Raw genomic sequence first — 16,490 nt, forward strand, 5'->3', positions numbered from 1 at the left:
GTGACTGTGCTAACAGGTTAGCATCAGAGAGGAAAGCATCCTCAAAATTAGCCATAAAGACAAGACATCCTACCGTCTAGACGTCTCCACTGAAGCTTCTGCATGGGTTTGGAATGTAGAAGGAACTCCACGCAGATATGGGGAGAACGTGGTGACCCTACATTGGAAGGTTGAAGTTACCATGTTGCCATGGAGGACTTCATAAGAAATCAGGGGTTCGAAGATAATGACTCTCAGATAAATGGAAAGGTTAGAAGTAGCCAGAAGGTCCGACCTGTGCTTGGACATGCAGGTGTGATGCTCAGAGAAGATCCTGGTACTTTTGACTTTTGCTCCAAACAGGAAGTGAAAACAAAGCGGCACATTGTTTCTCTGCTTTTATTACAACAGAAAATAATTTTTTTGTCTTTTTGACACTGAGCCCCGCCCACAAATCACAGCCACCCGTGACCTCCTGGTCCCGGGAGGTCAAGGGTCACCGGACCGAGAAAAATTACAAACAAGGTTTTAAGACAGGAAGTGACACAGAGGGGCGGAGCCAATCACAGCTAGCCCCACCCCTTTTCTAGAAAAAAAGTGAAGAGGAGTTGTGTTTAAATAAAGATTTACAGGTGTGTGTGAAATAGGACGTCACACACACGCGAACATACCCTTAAATCCAGCATGGATAACGACTGCAGTCCTTTTGACAGGGATTCTAGTTATTTTACAATAAAAACACACACACACACACACACACACACACACACACACACACACACACACTGCTGCAACATTCACATTGTAGGTGGGACAGTGAATGCGTGGAAAGCGGCGACAGGTGTGGTCAGCTCTAACGCCCCCTAAGGACCAGAGCTGGAAACTTTAATGTTCAGCAATAATCACCCACAAAATGAAGTAATTCATTCAAAATTAGAAAACAATATATTTTGTGTTCAAGGACCCAAATCCAAAGTGTGATTCTGCGGAGTAATGTTTTCCTATGTGTCCTCAGGGAGGCGCTGCAGTGACGGGAAGGCACCAGGATGGGAGGAGGCTGAGCTTCATCACACAGAGAAGCTCCAATGGAAGAGAGGGATGCTCTATCCTTCCGTTAGCTTGGAATGTTCAGTTCAGCCCCATGACTAGCTTTTAGTTAGCATGTAGAAGAGAGCTGACTTGTTAGAATCCTATTTTGGCACCGATTTCGTTTCATCTATCTGCAAACACCTCCACTCTCGGATTAGCTGCTCCAGCTTAGCTCCGTGGCTACTTGAAGAAGCAGTGAAACCAACCCTCAATGAGTATGGACGCCATATTTGTGGTTCGAAGCAGAGAATAGCGTTAACTGAAGCGGGCTGCTACGTCATAGTGACTTTAGCGGCGTGAGCAGATACTGGCAGACGGTTGAGACGTAAGGGCACACGGGCGGCTGATAGCCATGAGGTTGCCATGGCAATGGCAGTTCTTGGAGTGGTTGTGGGTAAAGAAAATAAAATGTGACAGTACAAAACCACACACACACACACACACGCACACACACACACACTCTGTCGTGGACAGTTTCCAAGGCGACAAATGGATACTTCTAAACATGTAAACGTGAGAGTGTATTTACAAGGCGTGGGTGGGTGGCGAGCGGTGCGCGTTGAGCGGCATGCCGGTGCCCCATGGTTTACAAGGACACGTGTGTGTTTCGGACGTGCATGTGTGTATGGATGAAGCACTTTTTAAACTTTGCAAAAGTAGAAACGTCAGTGTGAAAGTGGAAGGCCGCCGACGGCGAGAAAACCGGCTCCTCTCAACGGCTTTTTTTCTATGTTTCCATGACAACGCCAGACACAGGTTTGACTCATCCGACTCCGAGCCACCTGCGGTGACGACCAGGCTCTTATTGTGGCGGGGAGGAAGCCAGGTCTGAAACCGTATCCAAGGTCGGAGCTAGCTGTTAGCCTTATGCTAACAGAGGCAGAGTAACCGGTGGGTCGGTTTTGATTGACAACTTGGTTATTTGAGGATCGTCGTTTTAAATTCTACGTCCTGCTCGGCGCCGCCAACCACCAAGAAGAACCTTCCCTTTGCGAAGAGGGCGCCGGATCCGCGGTGCAACGAGGGAGTGGATGGCGGACGGTGGTCATGGCGGCGTCGAAGGCAGTGTAATAGGCGGTGTGGCGAGCGACCCGCGGCGAGGGCGGGGCTGGAAATGCACAGAATAAGGCAACTGAGTCCTTGGTGCCGGCGCGGACGCTAACGCGTCGGCTCCGTCAGAGCAGACAGCACGCCGCCAGAGGGGCCAGCGCCGCCAGCAGGAAGTGGGAGATCCTGTAGAGGTGGAGCGGCGAGAAGGTCACCATGGCGATGGCCAGCGGCAGCAGGAGGCGGGAGGCGAGAGGCAGGAGTTTACTGGAAGAGAGGAAGGAGGGCCCGTGAGGTGGAGGATCAGGATGCGGCCCGCGACACCCCCCCCCGGTGGCGAGGGATCCCTTGGCTCCGCCTACCTCCTGCTGAGGCGAACGGTGCTACAGTTGATTAGCAGCACATAGACGGGGGTGAGAGGCACGGTGATGGGCCAGCAGGGGTCCGGGTTCAGCTGCGTGGAGTACCTGGACCACGACAGGTTAGATGGGGGGGGGAGGGTCGGAGTCAGGTTTGGGGGTTTGGTCACGTGACGGCGAACCTCAGGTTGCGGCTCCAATGGATGAGGGAGGGGCCGCTCAGCATCACGTGCAGGGTGAAGAGCGCTGACAGGCCCAGGTGCAGCTGCAGGTCGTCCCTGGCCTCCTGCAGGGCGCACTCCGACAGCAAGGGGGCGCCGTTGCACTCTGCAGCTTCGCCGCCGTTTCCGACCGCGTAGTGCTTCTGCGGCGCCTGCAGGGACGGAGCGAGCGGGCTGTGACTCGCGCGGCTAACGGACGTGCCGGGGGGGGGGAAGCTGAGGCCGGGGGTCTCACCAGGTTCAGCATGTGGCTCAAAGATCTCACGGTCATCTGGAGGCGCAGGACCTGAACTCACACACACACACACACACACATTGGGTAACAGCATCAAAGTTGTAGCTTGGTCTCCTCCCATCTGGCCATCTCTGGATGGAGATAGCTCTCCTCCTCATGGAGACTCACCCTGTAGAGGTGGAGCAGGAAGGCAGCGACCACCGACACAGCGCCGCAGGAGGCCCCGCCAACCAAGGTGAGTGACAGCATAAGGAGCAGCTGCGTCCGTGGGCGCAGCATTCCGCCCTCCCTGGACACACTGGGCCTGCGTGAGGCCGGACGGTTATTACAGTGTAACAACAATGTAACAACAGTGTAACAACACTAACAAAAAGGTAGCTTATGTAATGACAGTATAATGATGTTAAAACAATGTAACTACAGTGTGCCAATGTAGAAACACTAATGCTAATGTAATGACAGGGTAACTATGTTGAAGGAAGGTAAAAACGGTGTAACAACACCGTAATGGCAATGTAACAAAACAACAATTAACAACAGCGTGACAACATTGTAACACTAACGTAATGACAGTATAACATACTGTTGCAACAAAACTGATGACAATTAATCACAGTGTAAAAACATTGTAATGACAATGTAACACCAATGCTACGCTAATGTAATGACAGTGTAAGAAAAATGTTCCAAGGTAACAACAGTGTAATAACAGTGTAACAGTAATGCTAACACGCTAACAGTGCATGACACTGTTGCTCATCGCTGGCACCCCTTTGACCTGATGCTCTTAGCAATAGTCTTGAAAAACGCCCGTTCACCTGTGCAGCAGCGCCATCGCCAGGGAGATGAGCCGGATGGCGAGACGCAGCAGCGCCACGCCCCAGAAGGCCAGGGCCGCCCCAAACAGGTACAGCAGCGGGGCGAGGAGGCGGGGCCAGTCACCCTCTGTCGCCACACCAGCCGGTAAGGTGGTGTCAGGGAGGGTGGGCGGGCTGGCGTCCACACGGGGGAGGCACAGGAACTCCCAGACATCAGAGAACCGGGTGGAGCTGGGGGGGGGGGAGGGGGGGGAGACGGGAAGCGGTTACCATGGAGACAGCCGGAAGGGGTGGGGCCATCCAGGCGTCTCAGTACCTGAGCGCCACCTGCAGGAGGAACACCGGTAGGCTGACTTTGTGGGGCTGCAGAGCTCCGCCCACCAGGACGGTCACGTCCGCCGCCCGCCCAGACCTCAGGACGGAGGAGAGCTGCCCTCTGCAGGCCAGGAGCAGCGTCACCGCCGTGTAGAGCAGCACCATGGGACCGCACACCCTCAGGACCTGATGGACCAGACAGACCCTGGTCAGGACCTGAGGCTGGACCAGGAGCTCCGTCGGCATCCAACCCGGGGATTCCAGACAGAGGCAGGAAAGCAGTTGTGGTGGCCACTTGCAGACGGGCGAACTGGAAGCGCCTGAGGTCTGGTTCCTCTGGTGCTCCTGAGGAGATCTTTCACCCTCCAGGTGATGGAGGTCTTTGCGTGTGACTGAAGGAGTTCCTGATCCTTTGACAAGCTGGGAAATAATGCCGCGCCTTTCCTCTCGACAAGTTGTTTCACCTTCATCCGCCTCCACCCGACCCTCTCCTCTCACACAAACTAACTTCCTGTCCTCCACTAGAACTCCAGTCTGGCCACTCTAACCTCTACCCAGATCTTCTCCATCCCTTCTCTGTCCATGTTCCTGATCGTCTCCATCCTCCTCACTTCCAAAGAGAACCTTACATCTTCCTCTCTGCTTCTCCTGAGTGTCTTCAAACCACCTCTCTCTTCTCCACCTTTTGTTTCATTCTCTTTTATCCCCCTCGCCTGCACACTTTCTCCACCTCTCCTCCGGCCTCTCCACTGTTCTCTTGACCCTCCGTACCTTCATCTTCACCCCATGTCGCTTCACTGTTCCACTGTGGTTCTTCTTATTCATGCACATGTATTTTGTCTTGCTGCTGCTAACCCTTCATCCATCTCCTTTCCAGGTCATACCTCCACCTCTCTAGATGCTGCTCTCACCACAGATCACAGTGTCATCGGCAAACTTCATGGTCCACTGAGGTTCCTGCCTAACCTCATCTGTCCATCACCAGTGCAAACAAGAAGGGGCTGAGTGCTGCTCTCTGATGTAGTCCCACCTCCTCGACATCCTCCGTCACACCTGCACCACCGTCTCCAAGCGGTCATACATGTCCTGCCCCAGAACCTCATGATGTCATCCCCCAGAAGATTTGTGATGCACAAAAGTCAAAGCATACCTTGTGATCTGAGCGTTCTGACAAAGAGGAGGCATGATGCCTACCTGTCCAAGCATCCTGGGTAGTGAAGTCCTCACTGATACCTGCTCAGAATCAGAAGGTGAAGTCAGGTCATCGCACAGAAACAGGCCTGTGGGTGGCGCACGTCCTTCTATCCGACCTTGTAGAGGCAGTTGGGGGCGGTGTGGAGGTGCAGGAGCACGCCTGAGCTGTTGTCTGGTCGACTGGTGTGGAGCATCCCCGAGATCTCGGTCATCGATGGCACACTGGCGGGCGCACGACGCACATGAGACGCATGAGAGATGCTAACGGAGCGAAATATGGCGGCAGCGTGAACGGACCTGGCAGTGACGAAGGAGTCCTCCCGGAACCAGGGGACCTCCATCCTGTAGATGCTTGGCAGACGGTCTGCAGACAGTGAGATCATCACCCGGGTAACCGTTTCTGGCTTGGTCTTCTGGGTCAGGAGACCAGAACCCGGAAGAGACTCACCTTTCTGAGCTTTGCACTGGCTGACAACGGTTATCCTGAAGGCCTGGTACACCTGGAGATGTAGAGGAACCGGGGTTCAGCAAGCGGACCTCCACAGAGGTCTACACACCTCGGCACGGAGGGCGGCTGTCCGTCATCCAAGCATTCGCCGAACACAGCCAGTAGAAGACCACCTTACAGTCCAATGGCTGAACATGTCTTGTGTCGTGTGATTGCTTTGGGTCACTCTATGTGGCTCTGTAATTGATCCAGGTGGGAACAAGCTTCCAAACCCTTGAGAACATGTGAATGCGCTACCTGGTGGAAGTGCTGCAGCAGCATGGTGTGGAAGAGACCGGAGGACGCCACTGTGGCCTCGCCGGAGGTCAGACCTGCAACGAGGTGCGGGTTCTTAGACGGGTTCCCTGCCTCTCCTGGGGGACGGAGCCATGAGGCGAGGGGGGGGGGGTGGGGGAGCCTAATGGTGACTCACCGAAGGACAGGGCATGGGGGACGGTGAGGGTCTGGGCCTGAGCCTCCTGCCGCTGCCACTCGCACTCCACCCAGAACTGAGAACACAGAAGAACACCACTGAAGACCAGGGAGGAGCGGGCGCACGTTCTTGGATAATCACAATAAGCTCCACCCACCTGCCTTCCGTTGAGGTTGGAGGCGGAGACGACCAGGTGGGAGAAAGAAGACAAGTCGCTGAGCTTCAGGGTGAGGACCTGGGTGAAGGTGGAGGGTGGATGTTTGATGAGCGTCCTGCTGCAACTTCCTGTATAAGTATGTGTGTGTGTGTGTGTGTGTGTGTGTGTAGGTGGGACTACCTTGTATGGCGGAAGCAGCTCTGTCTCCAGGGACAGATCCACAGCTCGGACACTAGGGTGGAGGTGGAGATGTTCAGTGCAAAAGCAGGTGGAGAACGTAAACCTAACATGGACGGGGAGGAAGTGTCTCACCATGACGGCCCGCTCCGGTTCACGCAACCGTGCACCCACCCGCTCAGCTCCTGCACACACACATCGTCAGGATTTGCTGAAACTTAAAATAGCCCACCGAAGGAAAATTATGGTTTGGCGTCGTAACATGGTAACAAGGTAATACTTTAATTTTATTACAGTTTGGGAGTTATAACACGAATGTGTTACGCGAGAACACTGTTGTATAGATAAAGCAATTTTGTTGTTTTGACAAGTGTGTGAGTGTGTGTGTATGTTGCGCGCGCACACACACACACACACTCACACACACACACACACTCACCAGGTTGGTGCTGCGGCAGTAGAAGTGACTGTAGGCTTTCCTACGGCTCGACAAGGCGAACAAGAAGTATTTGACCTGGCCATCCTGTGGACACACACACACACACACACACACACACACACACACACACACACACACACACACACGCACATATACACGATGAGCGCTCCCATCTCTCACACACCAACACACATACATATGGACACACAAACACACACAATATGTGACTGAAGGTTCTGGCACCTTGGGTGTGTGATATGCCAGGCGCAGTGTGTTCACTTCGCTCCACGCTTCGGGAATGTCTGCAGACACACACACACACACACACACACGCATATGAGATAGCTGATGGAGCCAGGGGTGGTGTGCAGGAGGAGGAGGCCCACCCAGGATGGAGATGGCAGGTTCGGCGTCGACGCCCCGCGCCCTGACAGGGTGTCTGAAGAAGTGGTGGTTGAGGACCTCCAGCTTCTTCTCAGGGTTATCTGTGAACTGCAGATCACAGAAGGTTCAGAAGGAGGTCCGCCCCCTTGGGCGCAGGCCTCAGCTGGAGGTTCTGACCTGCCGGGTCTCTGGGTCCAGGAGGTCGAAGAACGCTCGCACCGTCGCCAGAACGAGCTCCTTGCACCTGCAACACATGGAACAGTGTGTGTGTGTATGCCTGTGTGATGGTCACCCACACAAGGGTGGAGGTTTTCCTGCAGGACTGAGGAACATGAACGCGAGGACACATGACTGAACCCCACTGAGTCTGGAGGAGAAAAGGAGGAGGATGAAGGTGCAGGTGGAGGAATGGATTCATGGGCAGGGCTTAACCTGGATGGGTCAGATGTCAATCACCCAGCCCTTCACCCTCTGACAAGCACTTTGGTCATCAGAGGACCAGCTGACTGTTCGGGACTGAAGATGGAGAACCTGGTGAGAACCAGGGCAGGAGAACATGGAGAGAAACCTATGAAAGAACCCAGGCAGGAGAGCATGCAGAGATCCATTGAGGAGAAACTGGAGAGAACCTATGCAGGAGAAAATGGAGAGAACCCAGTCTGCTGCCGGGTCAGAACCTGGATCCCTGCTGGTGACCTTTGGCCCCCATGAAGAGTAGGTGACTCTTACCAGACTATGGACAGGTGGTCCGTGGAGACCCAGGTCCTGGGCACGGCGGTGGTCTTCAACACACACACACACACAAACACACACAGGGTCACTTTTGGCTTACACGCACTGGTGTGGTGATGAGCTGAGAAGATCTGCAGAGGCTTCTCACCACCAGGGACATCTTGTTGGGGTCTCCAGGGGGGCAGGGCAGGGACGTCAACCCAGAGCGCACTTGGTAGTCACGGAAACCGCCGCCGACTGACAGCACGGTGACGTTCCTCAGCTGCTTGGCCTGGCTCACCCACCGCTGACGCACTGCCGAGTAGAACTCTACACACACACACACACACCTCCAGATCTTCACGGCTGGCTCAGATGTTTGGTTCTGGAGAAGAAGGTTGGGGTCTTACCCAGGAGGTAGGGGTCCAGGGCCAGCACTGGGGCCCGGTGAGGGGACGCCAGGGTGACGATGAGACTGACCAGCCGGCTGTCGAAGCGTGGTAGGGTGAAGAGGGCGCGGGCCACCACGCCCCCCATGGAGTGGCCCACCAGGACCACGCTCCTTGGAGGGTTCCTCAGGTGCTGCCGCCCCGGAGATCCCACCATTAGAACCATAGAATGCATGCACGTGCACTCAGAAACATCTAGATGGTCTGATGAAAACCTTGTAGAGCTTCAGGATGGCCTTGATGCTCTCGTGCAGGAAGCGCGTCTGGTGTTGAAGGCTGCCACCGTAAAGCGCCACCAGCTCTTCGTTGAAGTCCACCGTGAACACGTTGAAGTGGAGACCCGCCTCCATGCTCTCCGCCTTCCTGAGGGCCACCGAGCCCAGGGAGCGAGCTGCATGCGTGTACACACACACACACACACACACACACACACACACACACACACACATACAAACACACCAACATTATTATAATAAGATATTTGTTGATTCACCTGAAGGAAGTGCTGCTTGCTGCGTAACATATCCCTCCACTGTAAGGAAAGCGCTTCTGGCAGCAAATTGAGTTTATTCAACCATTCATCACACACACACAATTATAATGCATATATTAATTTGTTCATTCACTTGAATGAGACACTACGTGAAATCTCGGTGTGCTATATCCCTCCACTGTCAAGAAAGTAGTGCCTGCAGCAAATAGAGTTCATTCACCCATACATCAAAAATACACAAAATCATAAAAATATACATTCATTCACCTGAGGTAGTCACTGCGTGACATGTCAAGGCGACATATTCCTTCACCACAAGGAAAGTAGTTCTGACGGCTTGTCGTGTTCTATCACCCAGGGGAGCCAAACCTTGACCGGTGAGCTGTCAATCATGTGTCCACACACAGAAATACCCAAAGCCATTCACGCTCTCACTTCATTAAGCCTTCAATTAACTTAAACAGCTAAGCTAACTAGCAGCATAAAGCGCTAAGTTGACTAGCCGGGCCGAAACCCAAATCGACGGCAGCGGTGAGCGGCCTGTGTTGCCACGGTTACGATCAGATACGGGCCAGGAGGAAGGCGGAACGAGCCCCGGTGGAGGCACCTTGGCGTCGGTGCTCCTGATGAAGGCCATCTTACCTTGCTTGTAGCTGCCGGCGTTCCCCGGGAGGAACAGCACGGGGGCGCCGGCGAGCTTCAGGTCCCGGGTGTCCTGGGCGTACAGGCCCTCACCGTACAGGTACAGCCCATAAGCGGGGTACAGGCGGGCCACACGGCGAGGGAGAGCCACCCGCTGGCGAGGAGACACCAGTTACAGGTTAGAGAAGATACTACGTTCTTGAGCCGAGACCGGACACTTTAACCCAAAAACATTGTGAGCATTTTTTGGCTCGTTGATGATGTAAGAGTCATATCCGGTTTGGTTACTATGGCAACACGAGTTCTAAAAGGGCCACCCCAGGGGGCCCCACCCGGGCCCGGTGGCCTCCGGGTCCCTGCACACCGGCCCTGCCGGAGGTAGCCCCCTAACCGGTGTTACCTGTGCGTCACGTGGAGGGGGAGGTGAGTGGTTACCATCGTGTTTTCCGGATGTAAACACCCCCCTACCCCTTCACACCCCCTTCCCCGTTCCGGTTCCGGTCCTGGTCTCACCCGGTACTCCGGGTACTCGAACATGTAGGTCATGCTGCAGCGGTTCTCCTCGAAGCCGGTGAGCAGCTCCCGCAGGCCGGCGGCCAGCAGCCCGGCCGCCAGCCCGTAGAAAGCCGTCGCGGCGAGCCTCATCCTCGGCCTCAGCTCCTCCGCCGCTCCGCTGCTACTCCCACCGGTGCGGCCCGGTTCTCATGGCCGGGCAGGGGGCGCGGACTACGGGCAGCCGTCAACTGGGATACTATAATATGCTAGGCGGCGCGGAGCCGGGTGATTGGCAGGCGGGTCGGCCAATGAGAGGCCGCAGGTTGCAGCCTGACTGACCAATGAGGGAGCCACTTTCGCACAGGGAGGAGGAGTCATTTTCGCTCCTAACTTCCGGATTCCCTTTCTGTTGTCTTTTGTTGACATTTCCGTTGACTCTTCTGTTGACTTTTCCAGGGTTTTTAACGACTATTTCGGCTTTTTCGACTCGAATCTAAACCTGTGTTCGTGCTAGTGCTAGTTTGCGCACTGTCGGTGAAAACCGAACTTCTGTCACACCAAACAAAAGGCTTCCTGACACATGAATATCAGATTTTATTTATAAATGGAGTACATTTAATCGTGCGGCTGCAGGGCAAGAGCAGACTCCAGCCGTTTAAGAGACTTGAGGACGCTCCTCAGGACCTTCTATCTCACGGTGTGGCCGCAGCATCTCTTTCGGGGGGGACAGCGAGCTGTCATCCCCACCTGGCTCACCCTCTGCTGGACACCATCTCAGCCCATGTTGGAAACATCTGAAAGGTCTGATGGAGCGGTTTAGTAAGTCCTTCCTCCCTGCTGCTGTTCAACCGGACAAACCAGCTCTGCCCTCAGGGTAGACTAGTCCTGCCAGGCGTAAGGTGAAGATGCCATCTCCAGTATGTGCAATACTTATGCTTATGCTCACTGTAGGACAAATACAGGACTCTCTTATATTTATATACCTGAACCACCCTCTTTAAGATGATCAACAGAAATCAAATATTCTCCCAGGCGCAATCACACGAGGAAACACTTCCTTTTACCAAGGTGGGAACCTTGAGATCCCAGGCCAATGTAGTCTTCTGCCTCAGGCAGGTAAGTGTGGTACAGAGGTGCTAAAGTTGGGAAGGCCAGGCGCTGGAGATCCATTACTGCTGATAGTAGCATTAAAATGCTACTAGCATAGCTAGTAGATCAAGCCACATCTCCCTAGGAACTTGCCCGATGAGAGCCCAGGGACTCTGGAGAACATATGAACATATGCTGATGAAGGGACATGAATGCAGAGGAGATACAAGAGAGGTGTATGATGGGATGGAATCCTCCTTCAGGTGTCAGTTGAGTGTATCAAATAAAAAGGTTGGGAGGAAACTCAGTCATTGCTCCCGGTCTTATCTTTAATGTTGGTCAAAGCTCCGCCGTGGCTTATTTCAGTATTGAAACCTCTCTCTCTCTCTCTCTCACACACACACACACGATAACACAGTAAAATGAATAAACAACCGTCACGGTGGCGGCAGCTCCATCGGAAATCCGGTCCGCTTCCAGGAAACCTCAGCGTTTGGGATTCGCTTTCAACCAATAAGACTGGAAAATGGATTTCCTGACCGGGAGGAAGAGGAAGTGATCGTGCCGCCGAGAGTGAGCTCATTATTATCTTTGATATCTTATTCAGTCTTTAAATAGCGCTAACGTCACTGTGGGAAGCCCTGCATCCCTCTCGGCTGAAGAAGTACCTCATGCTCTGGAGGTCACCCTCACCAGCGCTGGGCTAGCGGACGCCTGGTTACTGTCCTGGAGCGTCCCGTCTCATGTCCAACCCCCTCCTCATTTTAAATTAAGTTGAAAATACAGACAAACACACCGAGTGAGGGGAAGCCCGGAGCCTGTGATCACATTCAGGACTCTTTCAGTCCAGGAGCTTGGAGTGTTCAATCCTGGTGATGGTCCAGTCCGGAGCCACGCCCTTGGTGAACTCCCTCTGAAACCTGCCGGCACATGAAACGCAGATTTCACATTTCACGCGCAGAGAGTTTGTCCGGTTAATTCGTGAGGGGGACGGGAAGACGGACTCACTCGTAGTTGGCTGTGAGCAGCCTCTTTGTCTCCGCCACCTCTTTCCCGCCGACCGTCACCTGGAAGATGCGAGCTCCGTCCACGGAGCTGTCGGGGAGACGGGCGCTCGTCAGGTACCAGAACCGCATCAGTATGCTCACGAACTTCCTCCCTGAGGGCGCACACAGGTATGTCAAGGCCGGCACGGTGCTTGTTGCTGCGGCACGCCAGAAGCGAGAACCGGACCGTCGTTGTCGTAGTAGATCCCCACGTCGCCTGGTGTCGTGTACATGATCTCGTCGGGATCCGCCGATAGTGCCGTCTTATAGTTGGACGGCAGCAGGTTGAGCTTCTCCTCCAGCTTCCCAATCAGCTGCCGACGACACAAGGCAAGGTCATCCTTTAGCATGGGGGCAGCTAATGTTTGGTATTCACATGCTCACAAAAAAGTCCTTGTGTCGGGAAACTAAATTCCTTTTAAAGATTCGATGCCTAGTCTCAGCAACTGAGTGAGCTGTTTTTTTTTGGGAGCGAATGATCAAGTGATTTGTTTGTGGAGTTACTGAGTGAGTCGTTCCTGCTCGGGTGGCGAGGGCTGCCGTGGGAACCGATTCTTAGCTGACAGCTCACAGATGCAGTTAGAAAAGCATGTAACTGTGACATGTTAGCTGGATACCAGTTGATAGAGGCAAGGAATCATGACTCATGAGCACTGATGTGCGGTGAGGTTCGTGACTGGTGAAGAAGTTGAAGGGTTCACTTAAAATCTCATAACAGCTTTCTTCACACACTAGCTGGTCGCAGGAACAATTTTATGCATAAAACTGGTCCATGGCACAAAAAAGGTAGGGGACAACTGGTTAACAGAACCTCAACTTGCAAATGGACTTCACTAGCAATGGAGTGACACGAGTTCAGGTAGTTATCGGTTTAAAAACAACAAATCTCGTCTGTCCAGTGTTGCCTTGGAGGGACTTCTGTACTCACATCTTTGGCCACCAACCCGTCCAGAGCCCCGAACTGACACTGAGACAGGAGCCTCGAAACATGACAGAAGGCCTGCAAACACACACAAACAGTTACCCCCCGGTTCCACCCAGCTGCTCGGGGTAAACAAACGACGAGCTCCACCTGTTTGGCGCCCTCCGTGAACTCCTCGATGTTGAACTCCGTGTCAAAATAGGCCCGGATTAGGAAGTAGTAGATCCGGGTGCGGAACCATATAAAGGGGTTCGGGATGCCGACGACCACCACCTTCTGCTTCTGTTTCCCTCGGTCGGAGCCGTACCGGCGGACCGCCACCGAGGCGGTCGGCAGCGGAGGCGGTAACCGCGTCCTGCCGGGCCCGTTCGGACAGAGGGATTCGTGAGTGAAGAGGCGGGAGGCGCCGAATATTGAGGGGAACCTGGAGGAGCTTCTCAAAACTAAACGCGCCATCTTGTTATTCATTGTTACACATCCGGTCCGTCCGTTTTTAACTTCCGGTTGTTTCCGGTTTCAAAAAAACAAACAAACCGCAAAACCTCTACCTCAAACACTAAAACGCGCTACAATAATTCACACAAAAAACACACAGACTGAATGGTAATATACTTTTAAACATAATCTTAATTTTCTCATTATTGTGTTTTTTAACTGCAGTTTGCGCTGATCGCTTCCGCGGGGGAAATCTAACAGTGTGACATCCGGCGATGTCCGTTGCTAATTTCTGTCCGACACATATGATGCTAAATGGAGGCTCAGGAGAAGCTGCCGGTGCCGGTGTTCACGGGGGTGGACCGGGACGTGTTTCTGCGGGACATTTATCCGCAGGTCAAGCACTTTTTTCTTTTATATGTATCTGGAAATCCAACAAAATAAACAGGCTTTTCACCCTATCGTGGTTAGCTTCACAGTTAGCTTGATTGCTATAAAACTTCAATATTCCTAAACCTGGATGATAGAGTTTCAACCTGTGCACAAGAAACTCACAATCAGACTGAAATGTGAATTAGCTGTCATGGTAACGAGTAGGTATTATTTTCCCTCCGATCGTGCAGCGGCGTCCGGCTGTCCTGAGGGGCTTCTACCTGGGGCCCTGCCTTGAGCTCTGGACCCCCGAATACCTGGAGCAACGGGGAGGCGACAAGGAGGTCAAAGTTCACGTCTCCACCGTGCCACAGATGGACTTCCTGCGCAAGAACTTTGTTTACAAGTGAGCAGACACTCACACAACACACACACACACACCACTGGTTGCTGACCACATGTCATGTTGGCAGGACACTTCCGTTTGGTGAGTTTGTGAGAAGAGCATCTGAGAGGAAACACACTGATTACTTCCTGTGTGAGGTGGGACACACCCCCAACACACGCACACACCCTAATGTAATTGTGTTTGTTGGTGTTGTTGGCTGATAATGGCGGTCATGTTTGTGTCTCCTCTCAGGATGAGAGCTACTATCTGCGCTCGCTGGGGGAGGATGTTCGCAAGGTATTTACCTGGAGCTGTCTGAGAAGTTGTAGGGGAGGTAGGACGTGTCAGGTGAATGACCTTCTTGCCGTTCCTCAGGAGCCCGCCGTCCTTAGCAAGCAGTTCCCAGACCTGGCCCAGGACTTCCGTGTGCCGGACCTCTTCGAGCCAGAACACTTCTTCTCCAGTGTGTTTCGGATCAGCTCCTGCAGCCTGCAGTTGTGGACTCACTACGACGTGAGGTCACGCATGCAGCAACCACCACCACCACCACCATCACCAGCACCACCCATCCTTCGGAGAGCTCTGCCGCTAACTTTGTCCCACGTTCGTCCCTGCAGGTGATGGACAACCTGCTGGCTCAAGTGACGGGCAGGAAGAGGGTGGTGCTGTTCAGCCCGAGGGATGCCCTTCACCTCTACATGGCAGGTCAGCCCACCCGTGTCCGCTGACGCCCACTGGCCGCGCCCCCTTCTCCTTTCATTCCATCTGCCTCTCAGGCGACAAGTCAGAAGTTCTGGACATCGACTCGCCAGACCTGATGCGCTTCCCTGAGTTCGTGAAGGCGGCGAGACACGAGTGCGTCCTGGAGCCCGGAGACCTACTCTTCATCCCTGGTAATGGGCCTGCTCCTCGTCCAGTTCCAACGCTGGAGGCCAAACTCTCTCTATTATTATTCTTACTTGACTTCCGAGTTGAATTGGTTACCTAACCGAGGTCATGGCTCAGTTTGCTTTGATATCAAACTGAATTTTTGTTTTAAATAAGAAAAAATGCACTTTATAAATAGCAAATTACTATAAAAAAAACATTACAAAAGTTTGAAGAACTAAAGTGGTTTTATTTAGTCTATTTACCTTGAAGTTGGCAGCGGAGAAAGTTGGGAGTTTTTTGGTGCTCCATCCTTAACTTATCTTACTGGCTTAATGCTACAATGTGTTATTAATGTAATTTTGCTCCACTTTATGTCTCAACTCCATTTATGAATGGAGTGAAGCCACTCCTCTTTTTTGAACCATCAAACCATCCAGGGTTTGAACAACTCTTCCGATGCTTCGTCCGTCCACCTTCCCACCATCCTCTGCACCAAATCCCCATAAATGTTTCCTGCATTCTCACAGCCAATGCTCTCCGAAACCGTATCTCACCGAAAACTAGTCCTCCATCTCTTCATGGACGAGTCCAAGGGATGCAAGCCTTGGCCCTGATTTTCCCATGATTCTCTCTGGGCTATCTAGCGGCAGGTGGCGCATTCTACTGTCTTAAAATATCCCTTCACGGACAGTGGCAGCCACGTTTGTGTTAAACGCTCATGCCACCGATCCTACCTCAGATCTGGGCTTCAATCAAAAAAGCAAAAGTTCCCTTCAGCTACGGTTTGGATCTTAGAGAACTTCTAAAATGAACTCAGAAGTCAAGGTTCCTCTGTATGATTATCAGATTTTTTTAGTGGTGCCCCCTGCTGATGTTGAGTGTATTCTGTGTGTGTGTGTGTGTGTGTGTGTGCAGCCTTGTGGTTCCACAACACACTCGCCCTGCAGTTCGGCGTGGGCGTCAACGTCTTCTGGCGCCACCTGCCTGCTGACCAGTACGACCGGAGGGACCCGTACGGCAACAAAGACCCAGCGGCAGCGTGCCGGGCGCTTCAGATGCTGGATCGAGCCTTGCAGGCACTAGACGAGCTGCCACCGGAGTACCGGGATTTCTATGGCCGCCGGATGATGCGGAATGTTCAGAGACGGACTTTCTACGAGGGACTGGCGGCGCCAGGAGGAGGGGGGCCGGCGGAGAAGAAACACCAGTAATTGCTCCAGAGCCTTCTGACTTCCACAGGGGTT

The 16,490-nt window shown here is 53.3% G+C and overlaps 3 protein-coding genes across 4 annotated transcripts; 1 reads left to right on the forward strand and 2 right to left on the reverse strand.

The window, feature by feature from the left end:
* Positions 1–364: 364 nt before the first annotated feature.
* pgap1 (post-GPI attachment to proteins inositol deacylase 1) lies at positions 365–10,359 on the reverse strand. 2 transcript variants are annotated; one of them, XM_086145467.1, is made up of 26 exons: positions 10,143–10,359; positions 9,630–9,783; positions 8,710–8,885; positions 8,456–8,627; positions 8,215–8,375; positions 8,064–8,116; positions 7,512–7,578; positions 7,337–7,442; positions 7,194–7,252; positions 6,951–7,034; positions 6,647–6,696; positions 6,515–6,566; positions 6,335–6,412; positions 6,178–6,253; positions 6,003–6,076; positions 5,706–5,757; positions 5,555–5,621; positions 5,374–5,479; positions 5,258–5,296; positions 4,065–4,249; positions 3,749–3,979; positions 3,099–3,234; positions 2,931–2,981; positions 2,657–2,847; positions 2,478–2,582; positions 365–2,382 (listed from the first exon to the last, which is right to left on the reverse strand). In XM_086145467.1, exons 1-26 carry the CDS (start codon positions 10,272–10,274, stop codon positions 2,244–2,246), a joined length of 2,796 nt encoding a protein of 931 aa, XP_086001593.1. In that variant the 5' UTR covers positions 10,275–10,359; the 3' UTR covers positions 365–2,243. The 2 variants fall into 2 exon arrangements, with proteins under 2 accessions (XP_086001593.1, XP_086001594.1); XM_086145468.1 differs by lacking the exons at positions 9,630–9,783; positions 10,143–10,359 and adding an exon at positions 9,255–9,388.
* Positions 10,360–11,521: 1,162 nt separating this feature from the next.
* maip1 (matrix AAA peptidase interacting protein 1) lies at positions 11,522–13,665 on the reverse strand. Its single transcript, XM_086145494.1, has 5 exons — positions 13,332–13,665; positions 13,188–13,259; positions 12,447–12,573; positions 12,222–12,372; positions 11,522–12,133 (listed from the first exon to the last, which is right to left on the reverse strand). Exons 1-5 carry the CDS (start codon positions 13,647–13,649, stop codon positions 12,055–12,057), a joined length of 747 nt encoding a protein of 248 aa, XP_086001620.1. The 5' UTR covers positions 13,650–13,665; the 3' UTR covers positions 11,522–12,054.
* A 198-nt stretch (positions 13,666–13,863) lies between these two features.
* tyw5 (tRNA-yW synthesizing protein 5) lies at positions 13,864–16,457 on the forward strand. The gene is made up of 8 exons (XM_086145493.1): positions 13,864–14,012; positions 14,240–14,394; positions 14,462–14,531; positions 14,629–14,673; positions 14,752–14,889; positions 14,994–15,081; positions 15,153–15,269; positions 16,162–16,457. Exons 1-8 carry the CDS (start codon positions 13,932–13,934, stop codon positions 16,455–16,457), a joined length of 990 nt encoding a protein of 329 aa, XP_086001619.1. The 5' UTR covers positions 13,864–13,931.
* The last annotated feature ends 33 nt before the right edge of the window (positions 16,458–16,490 follow it).

Source organism: Fistularia commersonii, chromosome 4, assembly GCF_037954325.1.
Source record: "Fistularia commersonii isolate RoL2024-O1a breed Wild chromosome 4, RoL_Fcom_v1.0, whole genome shotgun sequence".
NCBI classification, from domain to species: domain Eukaryota; kingdom Metazoa; phylum Chordata; class Actinopteri; order Syngnathiformes; family Fistulariidae; genus Fistularia; species Fistularia commersonii.

Bases quoted from the DNA above. Each gene is read 5' to 3' on its own strand.
- maip1 (XM_086145494.1), bottom strand. From the start codon at position 13,649: ATGAATAACAAGATGGCGCGTTTAGTTTTGAGAAGCTCCTCCAGGTTC. The intron at 13,260-13,331 runs GTGGAGCTCGTC...GTGTGTTTGCAG, and splicing joins TCACGGAGGGCGCCAAACAG to GCCTTCTGTCATGTTTCGAG. The intron at 12,134-12,221 runs GTGAGTCCGTCT...ATGTGCCGGCAG, and splicing joins CTGCTCACAGCCAACTACGA to GTTTCAGAGGGAGTTCACCA.
- tyw5 (XM_086145493.1), top strand. From the start codon at position 13,932: ATGGAGGCTCAGGAGAAGCTGCCGGTGCCGGTGTTCACGGGGGTGGAC. The intron at 14,674-14,751 runs GTATTTACCTGG...GCCGTTCCTCAG, and splicing joins TGGGGGAGGATGTTCGCAAG to GAGCCCGCCGTCCTTAGCAA. The intron at 15,082-15,152 runs GTCAGCCCACCC...TCTGCCTCTCAG, and splicing joins CCTTCACCTCTACATGGCAG to GCGACAAGTCAGAAGTTCTG.
- pgap1 (XM_086145467.1), bottom strand. From the start codon at position 10,274: ATGAGGCTCGCCGCGACGGCTTTCTACGGGCTGGCGGCCGGGCTGCTG. The intron at 8,117-8,214 runs GTGAGAAGCCTC...TGTGTGTTGAAG, and splicing joins CCAACAAGATGTCCCTGGTG to ACCACCGCCGTGCCCAGGAC. The intron at 6,254-6,334 runs GTGGGTGGAGCT...CTGTGTTCTCAG, and splicing joins CCAACCTCAACGGAAGGCAG to TTCTGGGTGGAGTGCGAGTG.